Raw genomic sequence first — 19,938 nt, 5'->3', positions numbered from 1 at the left:
AGCTGCTGGGCAGTAACCCAGGTCGTAAATTTTTACCACCAGGCCTGGCACAACACTAACAAGTTCAACATATTGCTTTCCAGTACTAATATAGTAACTTTACAGCAGTCCGCTCAAGGAATTAATAAAAATTTATCTTGAAAATATGTTTATTATACAGTTGTACTTCAGTAAACAAATGGATACATAGTGCTAGTGGATATATCTATCTATAATATAAACTTACATATATGATTTCAGCAGATCAAATACACAGGACTTCTAAGATTTCCTGTTATGAGAAACTCGGCAGATTAATTTTCTTCTAAATCACCATGTAAATAAACAGTAAACATCAAAGCTTCATTCTCTTCAGTATAATTCTTAAGGAATGTCATGCTTAAAATAAACCTAAATGAATAACGGAAAGACACTAAATGTAGAATAATGAAGACAGTATAATCAAGGACAGAAAATCACCTACTAGTCCACTCCGTCTATTTCACAGTTCGGACAGAGGGACACTTTCCACCCTAACACATCATATCAAAGAGACTAGTCCGTTGCCAGAAGAGCACACCAAACTTCTCATCACAGGAAAATTAATCAACAGAAGATTATTCCGTTGGCAGAAGATCACACCAAGTTTCTCATTACAGGAATATTAGCCAACAGAGGAATAATCCGTTGGCAGAAGATCACACCAACTTTCTCATTACAGGAATATCAGCCAACAGAGGAATAATCCTTTGGCAGATCACATCAAGCTTCTTATCGCACGAATTTTAACTAACAGAATAGTAATCCGTTGGCAGAAGAGCACAACAAGCTTCTCATTACGGGAATATTAGTCAACAGAAGAATATTAGAAGTAGCGAGCAGGACAAGGGGAGAACAAGAATCCGGACTACAGAAAGCACAAATGAAGTCAAAATTGTCACTGGAGTGGTTAACATAGGAGACAACAACCAACGGTACCTGCTCCACGCTAGCTAACTTGCCCGTAGTTTCACTCATATAATCTTTCAGTTTAACTTGGCTCAGATTTTCGTCCTTGTACAGCTTATTTCTCGTAGCTCAGTGGCGGAAAACTATACGGCTCTATATCCTTTTCATTGCATTTCTCTATGACTAATATAAAATTCTTGTGCTAATCTACTGTTTCAACTCAGCACTCAAGACGGAGAGATGACAATTTTAGGCCGTTAAACTGAAAAGAGGACGAAGTCACCTCTAATAATCTGTTTATTTTTCTCCGGCCAAGTGGAAAGGATGGAGAATGAGAGACAGACTAGGAGTAGCCTATATGCGTGTGAGGTGGAGGAGTGAATGAAGTGGGGAGGGGGACACAGGATGAAATGGAAAGATGAAGCGGAGAAACAATAGTTTATAAGAAATGGAGGTAGGAGTTGGAGGGAGGGCAGTCTAATGGCAGAGGACAGAGCGACGTGGAGGCGATTATTTTGTGGCCATACTGAATGGAATTAAGGAGTCTGGATTTTTTTTTTTTTTTTTCATTTCCTCAGATAGTGATTGATGTCACACGGAATATTCATATTTATTCGCAATCTTCACATTGACCTTCCGTGAGTCTCCGATGGTGGCTGAGACGATACAGCCCTAAGGAGGAGTTGGCTGGCACGGAGTGTAACAGCGCCCACCTCACTACTACTTGACCAGCCCCTCCTTCCCACACTTTGGCGAGATGAGGTGGATATATATATATATATATATATATATATATATATATATATATATATATATATATATATATATATATATATATATATATATATATATATATGTATATATATATATATATATATATATATATATATATATATATATATATATATATATATATATATATATATATATATATATATATATATATATATATATATATATATATATATATATATATATATATATATATATATATATATATATATATATGTATGTATAGCTGACATCCCTGTCCTTACATCCCGGGGATGAGCTGTTTCTGTGTGGTCCGCAGCCTCCCCATGGTGGCCTCTGGTGCTTACGCTACCTTGTGTGTTCGAAACTCACCAAATTAATCACCAAGGGGAGAAAAGAGGGATGTAATGGGGTGTATAAAAGCCCGTGTTGCTTAAAGGCAAAGAAAGGATCCTCTCTTTGGCTCAGTGGTAACGTGCGCGGGTATGATGCGTGGGGGTCCGAGATCGAATCTCGGCTAGACCAGTGATTAATTTGTTAAGTTTCATTTCAGTTACTACAGTGAGAATAGACCAGATTGACATTATAAGTTAGGAAGATCAACCCTATACATGTCAGAAAGGGAAAAGGACCTAGGAGTGATTTTCAGTAACAGGCTATCTCCAGATGACCACACTAGTGAGAAGGTGCGTAACATGTATACATTGCTTGCTAATACGAGAATAGCATTCGCATACGCTGAGAAAGATAATAACATCATTCATCAGACCAACCCTGGAGTATGCATCAGTAATCCGGAATCCTTATCGCAAAAAACACGTAGATAAGATTGAAAACGTAACAAAGGGCAGCTACAAGATGAGTACCAAGCTTAAGGGATCTAAGCTACGAAGAAAGACTAGAAAAAGTGAATCTACCAACACTACATGAGAGAAGGAAAAGAGGAGACATGATTATGCTATATAATTGCATCTCAGGGAAAGAGTAAATAAACATAAATGAATATTTAACCTATGGGGAAGCATCAGCAAGAGGACACTGCAAAAAACTACATAGAAAGGGAGGCGATAAAGACATAAGCAAATTCAGTTTCCCAAACAGGGCAATTAATCAGTGGAATGCACTACCGCATGAAACTGTGTGCCAAAACTATTCACAAATTTAAGGATATGTATGATAAAAATGGTTTAATACACGGGACAGTACGAGCTTGACTCATTCCTGTAGAGATACAATTAGGTAAGAACACACACACACACACACACACACACACACACACACACACACACACACACACACACACACATACAAATTGAGCTATACTGTGTTCGATTAATCGTTGTGGAAGAGTTATTACAAATTTTCGTAAGCCAACAAGCACGTGACCCGAAGTAGGGCCGATACTGGGGGGAAGGTATAACAAGAGAATAAAATGTTGTCTGAATCGTAATGAGACTGAGGTGAGATTGGGTAGGCCTAACTCCATTTCGTTAAAACAGTGATGCTCCCGGCACTAGACTGTTTACCAATCCTCACCCAGTCGGCCTCAACAAATCTAAATCACAAACTACACCGAGTGCCAAACAAAACTCCGTGCACTGTCACCAACGAAAGATACTATTTCAACAAAAGTGCATAAGATCAACACTCACACCATATTAGGCCTATAAATACACGCCTAAGAGGGGCTGCCATAGAAGTGTGGGAGAAAATTAACACAAGCAATGAAATAAACTTTAACCATGACACATACCTGGTCAGACTGCAATGAGTACAGGTATGTAGTGGAAATTAATATGGGTGTGTGAAGAGTGACCATGTTAGTAGGACTTCAGCAGGTAGGGGCGTACGACTGAAGGAGGTAATCAGTGAGTCAGTGTTCGTGTTTATCAAGGTTGTTAACTAATGTGTAGGCATAGGAAGTCTCAGTAGCAATTTATTGTTCTCAGAAATAATTTTGGTTTTGTGATATTCAGTTCAGACCTTGACTTGAAAGTTTGTGGTAGCTCTACGAGTGAAGGCAAGCAGTCATTTACACAAGGTGAGTTCATTAGGGTTAAAGCATAAGGTTCCTGAACGGGATGTGAAGCCTTTCCTGATGAGCAGGGAGGAGGCTGAGGAGTGTGTTCGGTGTCACAGAACGTCTCGCCACCGCCACATCCTGAGCCAGCCTGAGACATTTTTCCGCGGGCTGTAACGGGAGAAAACATGTCATAATGTACATGGTAACGCACTTTACACGCAGCAGTTTCTATACGTCTAGTCAACCTTACCAGACAAACATAGTACCAGGTAATTGTATCTGCAAGGGTAATCTGACAGTTTTATTTGTTACCAGCACATAAACTCCCCCAGTATCCCTGCTTGTCGTAAAAGGCGACTAAAAGGGTTGGCGGAGGGTTAGTGCTCCTCCCCGGAAAACAACTAACTAAAAAGACAAACAAGAAGCCTCGGACAAGGACTGACCAAACGATGACGACCCAGGACCGGACAAAGGACTTGGTAATGGCAACATGGAATGTAAGAGGAGCGAATGATGAGGTGAAAGAGAGAGAGATTGTCCAGGTGCTTGAGGGTGCGAAAGTGGATGTATGTGGAATAACTGAAACAAAATGGAGAGGAGAAAGTGTGAGAGAATGGGAGTATGGATGGGGTATATGTGCAGGAGTAGGTGAGAATGAGAGGGCAAAGGAAGGAGTATGTATAGTTGTGAGTAAAAGATGGAAGAAGAGAATAAGACAGTATGGATCACTTGGGTCAAGGATTGTGTGGGTAAGGTTGAAAGTTGGAATACAAATGTGGGCGATTGTGTGTGTGTATGCGCCAATGCAAGATCGTGCTAGCAGTGTGAGAGAAGAGTTCTGGACAAATGTGGAAGTGTGCATGGAAAAGTTTGGAAGGAATGAGAGAGTGTTTTTGATCGGTGATATGAATGGTTAAGCAGGGAATGTGAAGGTGGATGGAATAGTTGGTGAGTGGGGTGTGCCTGCTGAGATTGATGAGAATGGCAGTGCGTTAGTGGACATTTGTGCTCGGAGGGGGTTGGTGATAGCCAATACCCTCTTCAGGCATAAAATGATCCACAGGTATACATGGCGAGTGATGAGAAGGGTGGGTGGTGAACTGAATGAAAGGAAGGCAATGATTGATTATGTGTGTGTGGATGAAAGGATGCGAAGATGTGTAATGGATGCAAGAGCTTATAGAAGTCGTGGGAGTGGACTTTCTGACCACTACTTGGTGGTGGCCAGAATTAGGATCCAAGTAAGATGGAGAAATAGAAGAAGGGAAAGACGAGAGGAAGGAGTAGTTGCAAAGAGAGTGGAAAGGTTACAAGAGGATGAGAAAAGGGCAGAGTATAAGAGAAAAGTGGAGGAACGATTGGGCAAATATGAATTGGAGCAGATGGGGGACGTGTAAGGTGTGTGCAGGATATTTACAGAAGAAATATGTGCAGCATGTAATGTGGTGTATGGGAGGAAGAGAAGACGGAGGGGGGTGCAAGGAACAGTGTGGTGGACTGAAGAGGTTAAACAGGCTGTGACACCAAAGAAGAAAAAATACAATGAATGGATGAGAAATAGGGGCGTGGAAGAAGTTGAGAGGCAGAAGAGACAGTTATATGTAGAAAGACAGAGAGAGGTGAAAAGATTAGTAAGAGAGAGTAAGAAGAGAGTGGATGAGGAATTTGGAAGGAATTTGAGTGTAAAGTGGAGGGACTGTGAGAAAATGTTCTGGAAAGAGGTGAAGAGAGTAGGACAGAGTGGAAGTGAAGTTAGCAGGGGAGTGAAAGATAAAAATGGTAGATTACTTGTGGAGAAGGGAGAAAAAGTGAGCAGATGGAGAGAACACTTTAAGGAATTGTTGAACATACAGGATGGAAGTAATGCGAGTATAAGTGGCTGGGGAATGGCTGGGAGAAGGAGGGAGGTGAGAAGACAGGAAGAAATCAGTAGGATAGAAGTTGTGAAAGCAATGAAGAATGTTAAATTGGGGAAAGCCCCAGGAATTGATGGAGTGTGTGGTGAAATGCTGAAGGATGAGGGAGAGATAGTAGTAGAATGGATATGGAAGATGTGTAGATTGGCCTTGGAGGAGGGTAGAGTCCTGGAGGATTGGAAGTCAGGTATAATTATTCCCTTGTACAAAGGAAAAGGGTAAAAAGAAGTGTGTGGTAATCAGAGGGGCATTTATCTTCTTAGTATAATAGGAAAAGTGTATGGTAGGATACTTATTGACAGAGTTAGAGAAAAAACAGAGGAATTAGTTGGAGAAGAACAGGGAGGCTTTAGGAAGGGAAGAGGTTGTGTAGATCAGATATTCATTCTTAGATCTTTAGTGGAAAAGTTTCTGAGAAGGGAAAGAAGTTGTATGCGGCTTTCATGGATTTGGAGAAAGCATATGACAGGGTGGATAAACAAGGATTGTGGAAAGTATTAAGAATATATGGAGTAGAAGGGAAGTTGTTGAATGCTGTGAAGAGTATGTATGATGGTGCTATGGCTGCAGTGCGTGTGGATGGTGAACTAAGTGAATTTTTCTCTTTGAAGGTTTTGTTGAAACAGGGATGTGTCATGTCTCCATGGTTGTTCAATCTGAACATGGATGAGGTAATAAAAGAGGTACAAGGTAGGGTAGTGGATGTTGGAGTGGCCCTGGTAAGAGAGGATAGTGTTTGGAAACTCCCTGTACTGTTGTTTGCAGATGATACTGTGTTGTTGAGTGAAGACGAAGGGGAGCTGCAAGGCTTGGGGGATGAGTTTGGGAGAGTGTGTAAGAAACGGAATCTAAAGGTGAATGTAGGGAAGAGTAAAGTGATGGTCTTTGAGAGAGGTGAAGTCAGTGAATGTACAGTGAGGTTGGATGATGAAGAAATGGAAATTGTGAGTACGTTTAAGTACTTGGGTAGTGTGATGGGTAAGGATGGAGGTTTGGAGGGTGAAGTGCTTGAAAGGGTACAGCAGGGAAGAAAGGTTGCTGGTTCTTTGAAAGCGAGATAAGAAACAGGGAAGTGAGCATGGAAGTGAAAAAGTTACTGCATGACAGTATTGTGATACCAACTCTAACGTATGGAAGTGAAGCTTGGACGTTGTTGGAAGGACACAAGTCAAGAGTGAGAGCAGTGGAAATGAGTTATTTAAGAGGAGCCTGTGGAGTCACATGGAGAGACAGGCTGACGAATGAGGATATAAAGGAGCGTTGTGGTGTGGATGTGGATGTGATAGGAAGCGTTATGAGGAACACACTGAGGTGGTTTGGCCATGTGGAGAGGATGGAGGGTGAAAGACTGACGAAGAGAGTGTATGTGAGTGAGGTGGAGGGGGGAAGAGGGAGGGGGAGGCCAAGGATGAGATGGAGGGATGGGGTGGCGAGGTATATGAGAGAAGGGGAAGCATGGCAGTGAAATGGCGGGGGACAGGGCGACGTGGAGGCGATTTGTTTGTGGCCACCCCAAACGGGATTGAGGCGTCTGGCAACAGATAGATAGACATTAACCCGTCTGCGGCTACGTCCCCCGTAAGGCAAACCACTCTCCCTCACCACCCACACATTTACCTGCAGCCGCATTGGAAAAATTTTCCTCATGGAATTATTTTCCCCCTTTGGCTTCTTTTCTCACATGGACCGGCTTCCCCTGTGTACCAATTTCAGCCATGGACCTTGCTCATGGTGATATTCCTCTTGTAGACCTATTTTTACCTCTGACCCCTCTGATTACAGACCAATAGCTATCACATAGTCTCTTGGTATATTATTTGAGATTGTAACTATTAATCACATTGTTAAACGTCTTGACTCCAACAACATAATTTGTGATAGACGGTATGGTTTTTGCCATGAAAGATTCACTGTTGATATACCCCGGACTTACGCCATACATCAGACAATTGACAAACGTGAAGAAACTCATGCAGTAGCCCTTGATATTTCTAAAGCTTTTGACAGAGTGTTGCACCGTTCCCTGCTATCCAAACTAGCTTGTTACGGCCCATCATCTTTTTTTCCTCTGATTTCCTCATATATTAGCAACAGAAAGATAAAAGTAGATAATGTTTATTCCAATTTCCACTCGAGTAATGCCGATGTGCCACAAGGATCAGTTCTGGCTCCAACCCTATTCCTAATTCATATTAATGATTTCTTATTTGTCACCTATAATCCCATTCACTCATTTGCAGATGAGTCACCACTTCACAGTCATTCACACACAAACACCCATTCACAAACTGTAGTATCTCTAACTCAAGAATCAAGACTTCTCTAAGCTCACGGAATGGGGACAAAGTAACATTATACATTACCATTTATTGCTAGGAAAACCAAATATAAACAGTTTACTAATAGACAGGTATTGCCTGATTCTTATATTACCTTTAAGGCTACTAATATTCCTGTCTCTAAAAGTTTTGAAATTCTTGGTGTTTCACTTAACAATGGCCTCAGCTGGACCTCTCATGTTAGATCACTTGCTAAAACCGGTTCAAAGAAACTGGGATTATTGTACGGAGTCCGTAACTTCTTCACTGACTAGCAGTTAGCTATAATTTACAAGAGTCATGTGCACTCTCAGCTGGATTTCTGCTTACATTTGTGGGATGGATGTGTTGAGGTTGCACTGAAACAACTTGCCAGATTCAGAAGAAAGCTATTAGAATTATTAATAACCCTACTATTACAAATGTACTACCTCCCCTGCACATAAGAAGGAATGTTGCCATCCTTGCATTATTTTACAGATACCTCAATGGCAAATGCTCAAAAGAAGTTGCATCCATTGTGTCACCTCTCCACGCCTTCCCTCCTGCTACAAGGGCATCTGGTAGCGCTCATAACTTGACTGTCACACTGTCATATTGCAGAACTCATGCCTAGCAGAATTCTTTTATTCCCAGAACTGCATCTCCTTGGAACTCGCTTCCCTAGAGTGGTTTTCCCCCCAAACTTCAGTCCAACTGTTACATAGTTTTTGTGAATGGAGGACACCTGTAATCAGGCGTATGGATTTTTTTTTTTTTTCAGTTGTTTTTCCTTCCTCTGTTCAGTTATAAAAAAAAAAAAATGCACCTACTTTCACGATATGCCTTTTTCTAAGGACCTGTTTTTTCATGAACATATTTTATTCCATAGACCTATCATTCCCACAGGCAAAATGCACCTACTTATCCCATCAACCTACCTTCCCCTCATGGACCTATTTTTACATGGGCCAATTGTTTTTCATGAGCATATTTTCCTCCATGAACCAAATATCTTAAAAGATATTTTTTCTCATGGTCCTATTTACCATAAGCCTATATTTCCACATGGACCCATCTTCTCCACGCTAAATCTGCACATGAACATAATTTCTCACATGGCTTTATCATTATTCATTCGACTTATGATCCAACTTGAACCTATTAACTTTGGGATGATATTTTCCATAAACCTATTTTCCCACATGGATCTACTACTACTCTGGACCGATTCACAGCATGGAACTACTTTCCACACCTGCCACCCTCCCACCCATACCAGCCTGCCCACACACACAGCCAACCCTGTCCAACCCTTTGCCTACACACCCACCCATCCCTACCCTCTTACCCACCCCACTCTGTCTGTCAACCCAACCCAACAACCCTGGCCACCCCTCCCACACACTCACCCATCCGCCCATTTGCCTTCCCACCCAGCCATCAACCTCCACCAGCAGGATGACTTGCAACTTTACACACCCACCTGCCTCCCCCTCCTAGATACAGGGGCAGGCGGATCTACTTTTAGAATGTCTATCTTTCTATATCTATATACTTCTCTCTCTCTCTCAAACTCTCACGGCAGGTAATATAAAATAAAAATCCTTGTTAACTATCTACACCACTACGATATCTGTGGTAGTGCTCTAACATTCGGCGTTTCCCTGTGGTGACAAAAATACGCCTGCATTATCCACGCTAGCATCCCCCATGATCATTAGCATCATTTTGTAATTCGGCGAGCAAGAGAATTTCACTGTTGGTGTATGAGTGAAGAGTTACAATGAGAGGCCTGGCCTAACCCAGCCCGTCCCGGACAGCCGTCACGCTTTTTAGAGATTAACAACTTTTTAACTAATAAAGCTAAAGCAATGATATTTTCTGTATATTGTAGGTCGATCAATTAAATTTTGCATTTCATAATTCACAAAACCATTATCGCACTATAATACTACACAATATGGAAGACAGTTTTAAAAAAGATTACTTGCTCGATACTGGTACTATAATTCATACCCACAAGCCCTGCCTTTCGCGCAGAATTAAATTGTCCGCAACAATATATCATATAATAATATGAAATGACTGTTAACAATAACCCGCCACAGAATGATATGACTTATACAGTACCGGTATATTACAGAACTGCGTTGTAGGACCTGTATCACGGAATGCTAAGTAATTATATGTCTGTATTATTGAATGACTGGAGGACGAAACAAGATAAACAATTTTAATAAATCAGTCACAAAATTCATGCGCTTTCGTTTATAGGAGAGTGAATATGTGACTGGCATCGTGGAGGAAGTATGTTTAGTGTAACGAGATATAACTGAGCATTACGCAGGTTTTGAATCTGTAGGAACAACTCCATCCTTAGTTTGAGGTCATAACAAGGAAATAACTCGTCATGAAATATGATGGTTTTGGGAAGAGAAGCATCAATTCAATGGTGTGTGCCGAAATACATACTGTAGTGTAATCCTTTGAATTTAGTGACGTGTTTTGTATTTTATGCTCGCTATTTCCAGACAACTTAGTTCAACTTTGGACTGACCTCCAGAAATGAAAGGGTAAATAAGACAGATAACCTCTCAAGTTCGAAAGTTATTGGAAAGATGAATAAAACTGTGTGGCAGCAGCAGAATAAAAAAAACAATGTTACAAAATTACAGGGGCTGAAGGTTTATGAGTTTTGACTGAAGACAGGATTAATAACACTGAAGACAATATCTAATAACAATTTTCAGACTAATCCCCTGAAATGGCACTATACACTGTTAAAAATCTACCTGTAGCGTTGTTTATGTTTTGGCCTGGAAGGTGGGCGGAGGGAGAGTTGTGCTTCAGTAATAAACAGAGGTAGATCTGGGGTGCAGGGCATGAATGTAGATATGCAGGAATATTAGTTTCCTTGCCCTAACGCTTCCATAGTTGACCTTTTCCTCCCATGCTTTACTGCTACTTAATTGTCCTTGTAGGTCGATGAACTGCTTTATCGGGAATTTTTAACTCTTTGAGAATAACAAGTGTAAAAGTAGTAATTACTATATTCTGTAGGGAAGATTCTGTTGGTAAAATGCTCAGAAATACCATCGGGGTATTTTTAAACACTTAAGGACAACACCGCCACAGTATAAATCTGTTGCCAGACGCCTCAATCCCGTTTGGGGTGGCCACAAACAAATCGCCTCCAAGTCGCCCTGTCCCCCGCCATTTCAGTGCCCTGCTCTCAACTCACCCCCCCCTCTCTCATATACCTCTCCACCCCATCCCTCCATCTCATCCTCGGCCTTCCCCTCCCTCTTCCCCCCTCCACCTCACTCACATACACTCTCTTCGTCAGTCTTTCACCCTCCATCCTCTCCACATGGCCAAACCACCTCAGTGTGTTCCTCATAACGCTTCCTATCACATCCACACCACAATGCCCCTTTATATCCTCATTCGTCAGCCTGTCTCTCCATGTGACTCCACAGGCTCCTCTTAAATAACTCATTTCCACTGCTCTCACTCTTGACTTGTGTCCTTCCAACAACGTCCAAGCTTCACTTCCGTACGTTAGAGTTGATATCACAATACTGTCATGTAGTAACTTTTTCACTTCCATGCTCACTTCCCTGTTTCTTATCACTGCTTTCAAAGAACCAGCAACCTTTCTTCCCTGCTGTACCCTTTCAAGCACTTCACCCTCCAAACCTCCATCCTTACTTATCACACTACCCAAGTACTTAAACGTACTCACATTTTCCAATTCCTCACCACAGTATAAATGATACCGAAAATAATGTATGATTACAGATTGACTTTTCCAAATGTACCGTAGTTTATTTATTCATCCTATCCCATGTATCTTCCATCCTTCCTTATATATACTTACCAGTCAACCCTACCTTTGTGTCACCCACCCACTTTCACACAACTATCCCCTAAACCATAAACTGGATGGGTGGGTGAGATGATTGAGCATCCAGCCACATCACCCGAAATAAAAGCCCGTAAATTGCGGTTGGTTGATTGCCGAGGCACTAAAGGTCGTCTTATACGCGGCACTGTCAATTTTATAACTCTCGCTTAGCGATTAATTCTGCTCAGAACAACTCACTACTCTATTGTATGGTATTGATAAAAACTATGTTGTCATTAAAAAGATATAAATAATCTACAGGAGACTGGTATGGTGCAATAAGCAAACTAAATTCTTAAGTAAGAGATGGTATGAGGCCTCCTATGCCACCTATAATACAGCCGTAAATGTGATGACATTCACATCAGCAGCGGAAATGGATGGGGTGGATGGCAAGGAGTGAGCCCGATGGGTTTTGATCAGAGCAGTACTGGTGGCCTCAAATAATTCATGTTAATCGTTTCATTGTCGAGACAACTCTTCTAATTGAGTTAAAATCTGTTAGGCTATATTCGTCTGAAAGTGAGCCATAACAGCCTTCAAGTGTAAATATTCTCTTTATTTTGGCAAATATCGTCCGAGCTTATAAAGATTAAGACATTTCAGAAAGGCCTAAGAGGTGAAGTGTGCAATAATTCTGCCATAAGGGCGCATTAGTTAAGAATTCTATTAGGCACATTCCACAGTGTATAGGGTGGACGAGGAAGAATGAGTGGGATGACGAGTTTGGACAAGGTCAGAAAACCTTGCAAAAAACGTCATTGGAGGTTGACTGGTACTCTGTGCAATCATTTTCATAATAAACACTACATAGAGCCGAAACGGGCGGGATGTGCGAAGAGAAGTGGCTGGGATGAGCTGAGTTCGTGGTGGGTGGTGGAAGATGTGGAAGAAAGTAAACGGTGTGAAGATGTGTACAGCAGACATTGTGGTAAGCGAAGGAATGTGGCTGGGGTGGGTGGGATGGGATAGTGTGGTGACTGATGGTAGCCAGGGTGGGACGAATTCTCCTGTTGAAGTTGAGTGTTGTGCGAAGGATGATTTGGGCAGTGAGAAGTGCTCGAATATTTACCTTTTACAATTTTAATCTATTGGGTGGGGCGGGGCGGGTGAACGAGTGGGTGAATGAGAAGGGATAATGGATGGGTGGACTTGGTGGGCAAGATGAGTTGACGGGCGGGATGGGTGGGCAGGGTGTGCAGAGTGGGTGGGTGTACTGGACTGGTGTGTGAATGGTGTGCGAGGGCGGGATGGGTGGGGTGAGGTGGGTAATTGAGTGGGTGGACTGGGTGTGCAAGGTGGATAGGTGGGTAATGTGGGTTGGTTGGTTAATGAGTGGATGGGTTGTTGCGCTGGGTGGGAGGGCAGGGTATGTGAGGGATGTGAGCAAGGTGAATGGGTGGCTGATTTGATGGGGTTGGTGGGTGAACAGTGTGAAGCGTGGGTGAGCGAGCCGAGCGAATAATGGATGGGTGAGTGGGTGGTGGGTATGAAAGGTGAGGTGGAAGAGTGGGCCAGCGGGGTGCAAGGGTGGGTAGTGTTGGTTGGTGGGTGAGTGAGTGGGCGGGGTGGGTTGATGGGAAGGGAGGGCTTAGTGGGGTGGGTGGGTGTTCGGATGGATGGACTCTGTGGCTGGGTGGGTTAATAGGTGGGTTCCCGGTGGACAAGGCAATAGAAGGAATGCTACTTGTCTTTACTGAAATGGAAATTAAAAGTCTTCTTAAAAGTCAAAGGACTAACTGGGTTTTTAAGTCTGAGACAGTGCTTTATTGAAACTGTCAATATCATCCGATGTTTGAGAAAAGTATCAAAGTTGCTGAGATACTGCTGTCATTGCAACTGAGTGCTAGATTATTATTAAATTTCAATAATTGTATATATATATATATATATATATATATATATATATATATATATATATATATATATATATACACACACACCTGGAGCCTATATATATATATATATATATATATATATATACACACACACCTGGAGCCTCTGTGGTACAGTTGCAGTGTGTGCGTTTTCGTACACTAGAGGACGAGGGTTCGCGGCCCGCCAGGGTAATAAACTTTGAGAGCGTTCTCCTAGTCTCGTGCTGCTTTGGTGGACATAAGGGGTGCTGTGATTGAACCAGTGTCGCGCACTGTAAAGAATGCTTGCACCCAGTCGGCTTGCGCGGGCCAATTACACTTGGTTCACAGACTACACACACATCCAAAGCCACTCCAACACTACAATTATACTTACAAGCACTTCTCATCCTACATACAATCTCTACCAAACAGCCTAAGCCACTTTGTAGGGATACATAGGCTGTATTGTCCCCACTTCGGTCGAGATAGGCCGGTCCTGCAGTGTATGGCCTACTCAAACGGATGTTGATAATGATGATGATGATATATATGTCTCGTGAATCACTAAGATACTTTCCAACAGTGTGGTCTGCAGTCATACTGTGGATGAGCACACAAACACTTAACTTCATCAGCCAATGTCCCGCCAAACCTTGACAATACCCCGCTCCCCGTCTCCCCACCAACCCCCACCCTCCCTCTCTTTCACTGGGGTAAAATTGGAGCAACTGAGTAGTTCAAGTGCAGATCTTCATTGCATGTGATTGTACGTGCATTTATGTACTTACTTACAGTATTACCAGATCAAAGCGGTCACGGGAAAGAAGAGGTATGGTTTGAGAATATGATGTTTTCTAAATAACAGTCTGTATAGCATATTTGTCAATATTTTACTCTTTGTATTCAAAGATTTGAAGTCAATAGTGTCAACTGAATTTTCTCACTTCAGTGAATAAACAGAAGAAATAAATAAAGCAGACCATACCTGGCAGAAAACATCTTGGCCATGGATGAAGTAGCCTTGTATACTGCCCGCGGACAGCTGCTGTCTGAGGTAGTCCATCAGTGCCTGGTATCTCGACCCTGCATGGAGGTGTTGAGAAATGTACAACAGAATATATGTTACACCAAACGCTTATCCCTTTGTTCGTGCAGGGTGACCACCAATGACCATAATTAATGCGGAACCTAGTATCGTCTCTCCCCCTCACCCCCCTCTCTCACTCTCTGCTAAACTCTGCTTACATACCTTCTTCTTTTCAAATGGCAAGCAACATTTGATTTGCTACAAACTTACGCCTCCGTTTTTTTCATCTCTCTAATGCAAAAGTTAAAAGGTACTTTCATGATTTCATGTGCATAAACACCATCTTTGAAACTGTCTTCTTTTGCCTGTCTTTCCCATCATGTTTAGTCCTGTATAGATGAATTTCGAAAAAAAAAAAAAAAAATATTGAGTTTGTCCTACGAATCAACTTTTCGGAAGGGACAAATTTGCTAGTTCTAAGCTTTTTATTTTTTGCTTTAAAAAAATGAAACATACGAGTAACTCACAGAGAGGCAAATGTACCAAGTCGTTGTAGTGCTTGATGGCCACCCGTTTGATATGGAACGACCTCAGTCCGAAGTTCCTCTTCCAGTGTCTCGAGAGGCTAACCAGTTTCACCAGCATCACCGCCTCACGTATATTTTCTGAAACATTGACAAAGAAGAGTGTTGGCAATTATACTGTGTACTACTTCTGGTACTTACTGCAATAGCCTATTCGATTTCATCTGAGAAGAGAAGAGCTTTAAGCTTTTGAAAACTGGCAGTTAACTGACTGTCCGACAGTTCGAAGGTATTCATTAGTAACAATGTGTTTTAAATGATTTTTAATATAACGGTTGCAATGACCGTTTGACGATAAGATCGATGAAATAAAATATGTTTATTGTTATTTCCAGAGATTAATTTAAAAACGAGACCTTAGAAAGTCTATCGTAGTGACTACAATAGGTAATGTACGTGTAAAATTTCGGTTCTCCTGCCAAATCAACATAGTGTCGCAGTAATTACATATAATTTACCTTAACACACACACACACACACACACACACACAAAAAAAAAACTCGTAAAACTTTGTCCGATGTTGATTTTGTAGGAGAAAGGAAAATCTCACATGTATCTAGACCGTCGGACAGAATTTGTAAGGTCTCATTTTTAATCTAAGCAAAATAAAAATATACATATTTAATATGACGAGTCTTATCGTCAAATGGGTATTGTAACCGTTATACTAAAAATTATTTACAAAACATCGTTACTAATGAAGGCACTCGGACAGCCAATCAGCTGCCAGCTTTCATAAGCTTGAGGCCCTTTTCTTCACAGAAGAGATCGAACAGGCTGTAATATCACAGTGATTCTTTAAAAGTGCAGCTAGCCGAAGTTTTTTTTTTTTCTTTTTTTTAAGAAGCTACATTCGTTACCGTATGGCTTGCATGATCTCACAACCGAATCGTACAACCAAGCATGATAATCCTACGTGATTCCTCCATGCAAATCCTTTCTAGTTGTGAGAATGTGGCCGAGAGGATGAAGGGACTGTCGAACCGTCTGCGCAGAAACCAGGCAGTGGCCAAGTTGAAGAGCACCGGGTACTTAGTTCGGCTGGGGGCGCCGTGCAGGGGGCCAGGGAGTTGATTTTCCCTTACCAACCCAGGAACACTATCCCATCCTGAGCCTGTATCCATAAGTCAAACAGAAGAGCATATTACTCAAAGACGAATACATTTACTTTTTTTTCATGAATATGAATGTAAATATGAGCGCAAAGTATTGTGTGGGCCTCTCTCTCTCTCTCTCTCTCTCTCTCTCTCTCTCTCTCTCTCTCTCATATATATATATATATATATATATATATATATAGATATATATATATATATATATATATATATATATATCCGACATAGGGCAATAACTTCATGGCCTGCTCCCGAGGCCCAGTATTCCTGCTACATACGATACACCTCTACGTCACCACTTCAGCACTAATACCCACCGTCCATACTGAATTCATGCTAGAGCTGTCATACATACGTGTATTCACTAATGAATTCAGGCATGTGTTTTGTTAACTGATATCTGATATTTTTTTAGTTATTAATTTATAAACAATATGCCACATGGAAATGAATTCCTGTGACCGATATGCTCCCTAGATTAGCATTACTACGCCTGTCAGATGTGCTAGCCGGCAGGCGGCTGATCCTGGTCATGGCTGGCAAGTGGCAGTTCAAAATTTGTGTGATCCAATAGAATTCTCTACTTTTTTCTCAGTCAGCCAATCAGGCAAGGTCAGCATACTCCACCAGACTACACGAGTTGATAACTTGGTACTGTATTAGCAGACCAAGCCCTGGATTCGGCTGTTGGGACCCGCTCTGTGCTGCTTATCCAGTTTTGAGTTTACTTGCATATATTCTTTAATGTTCTTGAGTGTCCTGTCTTGACTTTATTTGTTTTATTCATTAGTTCCTTAAGGTGCCAATATGGAAATGTGACCAGGCGGTTATGTCCTAGCTCTTACTTTGTGCTTTGTATATGCTGTTAGGCTGAAGTTATTGTGGTGTATGTTATATTTGTCGTAGTAATTAAAGTGTTTTAAGTGTTCGTTTCCATATCATCCTTAGAATTTTCTAGTATTTGTGATTAGAATAATAAACTAAATTTACTGACTGCAGACCTCTAAGGTAGTAATCATTGTAAATGGGTAATCTCCGGGAATCTACCTAAATTTCATCAGTTCGATACCATGTTCATCCTAACAACTTCACCTCAGTAGAGTGTTTTTAAGTTTATTCTTGCTCTAGACGATTTTCTTCATCTTAAGAGACTTTACGTACCAGAGCTCAAATATAATCTCCATTAACTCCTTCATATCTCCCACAAGATGAATAAAATTGTCTGGAACTTCAGGAATAAACTTTTAAACATTAAGCCATCGAGTTCAAGGGGTTAAACGAACATGGTCTCGATCTCATGACATTTCTATACCGGAAGCCATAACTGAATTGCAGAATGTTACTGCATGGATTAGATGTTGCTTAAGAGATGAATATGCTTTACTTATGAGTGAGAGTAACAGTGCTTTGATCTTCATATTCGTTAGGCGTGACTGATTAGCCAGATTAAAATGCAAGGCTGTATACATAAACTCCCATTCAGTAACTTTATGAAATGTAGGTTATTGGTATGGAGTAAGAATTTATGATGGAGTGAGAGACCCATGCAAATTTAAAATAGATATGAAAATAAAGGTTTCGCTTTCTTACTAAAATAGTATCTTCATATCTGTGACGTGCCGAGAGAGAGAGAGAGAGAGAGAGAGAGAGAGAGAGAGAGAGAGAGAGAGAGAGAGAGAGAGAGAGAGAGAGAGAGAGTTAACATTTTTTAAAACGTAATATATCGCATATTTACTGCAATACTCGGAGAATACGAACGTATTGATACGGTATTGGAATGCGAATACTTTAAATACGCATTCAAATGAATCTGAATATCAGTACGAGTACCTGATATCCTTGTCTGACCATATTCATCACCACTACCATCACCACCACAACCAAACTTACATCACCACCGCCCCACCACCCGCAATACACTAACATATCACCACCACCGCCCCACCACCTGCAATACACTGACATCACCACCACCATTACTATCACAGTACACACTGACATCACCACCACCATTACTATCACAGTACACACTGACATCACCACCACCATTACTATCACAGTACACACTGATGTCACCACCACCATTACTATCACAGTACACACTGATGTCACCACCACCATTACTATCACAGTACACACTGATGTCACCACCACCATTACTATCACAGTACACACTGATGTCACCACCACCATTACTATCACAGTACACACTGATGTCACCACCACCACCTGCAATACACTGACATCACCACCATCATTACTATCACAGTACACACTGATGTCACCACCACCACCTCTCAACCACCTGCAATACACTGACATCAACACCACCATTACTATCACACTGACATACCACCACCACCGAACCCACCACCCGCAGTACACTGACACAACCAGAACCATCATCACTGTCACACTGACATTACCACCATTGAGGTCACAACTACAACCCCTATAATGCTGACCACCATTACCCCACTGCCATCACCATCACAATCACAACCACCACCACCATCACACAAACTTTTCCCTTCGCCGATGTTGCATTTCTATTCCTCTGCTATGACTACCGTATTTCAATGGTCATTGCTCTTCTGAAATGTCTGCTCGCAGCTCTCCTTCATTACTATGGGCGGGCAACACTCACACCTCATTTCTATCCAACTTCATAATGCAAAACTTAATCGATACACTCTTCACATATGCAACAGCTGACCTAGGGAACTGTCTGCATTTCCCTCTTCCTATGATCTTAGTATTTTAACTCAATGTGTCTAGACATCTCAATACGACAGATCTACAAGTTACCCATCTTTACTTGTTTTTCCTTGGAAAAAAATAGTTTTCAGACTTCCAACCTTTGGTTCTTTCTTCTCTGCACACACACACACACACACACACACACACACACACACACACACACACACACACACACACACACACACACGAACGCACGCACGTACACGAACGCTTGCAAGCACACGCAACTACACTGGAACCACAACATCTACCCCTATCAAGCTACCGTTGCCACTACTCCACCACCACCACAATTACATCACCTTCTCCATCACTCCTACCGCGCTGATATCACTACCACCACAACAATGGCATCACTGCCATCATGACCATCACCATACTTGTAAGTAGTACTTTGTACCGTACGATTTTGTAATGTCTCTCGTACATACACTCCACATATGTAGACGTGCTCGAATGTACAGTATAGAATAGTACGTCACCATCATCATGCTGCCATCACCATCACCACCACTCCTACAATACTGACACCACATTCCCACCACCATAATGACATGTTTACTACTAAGACCCTCACCGCAATTTACATGACCATCACCACACTGACATCACTATTACCATCACTACAATGACATCACTACCACCCCCACAATGCTGACATCACTACAACCACCACCACCATACTGACATCATCACAACCACCACCATCACATTGGCCACCACAACCACCACCACACTGACATCACCACAACCACCACCACCTCAC

At 41.7% G+C, this 19,938-nt stretch overlaps 1 protein-coding gene and 1 long non-coding RNA gene across 2 annotated transcripts in view; one reads left to right on the top strand and one right to left on the bottom strand.

Annotated features, from left to right (window-relative positions):
* LOC145406006 (uncharacterized) overlaps positions 1–19,938 on the top strand; it is a 285,077-nt gene that overhangs the window by 126,286 nt on the left and 138,853 nt on the right. The gene's annotated exons all lie outside the window — the stretch shown is intronic.
* Positions 3,737–19,938, bottom strand: part of LOC145406007 (uncharacterized) — a 417,004-nt gene continuing 400,802 nt past the window's right edge. Inside the window, exons 6-10 of the mRNA XM_080277194.1 lie at positions 18,465–18,641; positions 16,214–16,411; positions 15,240–15,377; positions 14,671–14,768; positions 3,737–3,871 (exon numbers count right to left, since the gene is read on the bottom strand). Of these exons, the coding sequence (XP_080133320.1) occupies positions 3,737–3,871; positions 14,671–14,768; positions 15,240–15,377; positions 16,214–16,411; positions 18,465–18,641 (746 nt within the window). The remainder of the gene's footprint in view (positions 3,872–14,670; positions 14,769–15,239; positions 15,378–16,213; positions 16,412–18,464; positions 18,642–19,938) is intronic.

Source organism: Coenobita brevimanus, chromosome 69 (assembly GCF_032717465.1).
Source record: "Coenobita brevimanus isolate Jiangsu-jjx chromosome 69, ASM3271746v2, whole genome shotgun sequence".
Lineage (NCBI taxonomy): Eukaryota > Metazoa > Arthropoda > Malacostraca > Decapoda > Coenobitidae > Coenobita > Coenobita brevimanus.
Note: the sequence above shows the minus strand (reverse complement) of the source record. Positions and strands in the feature narration are given on the sequence as shown.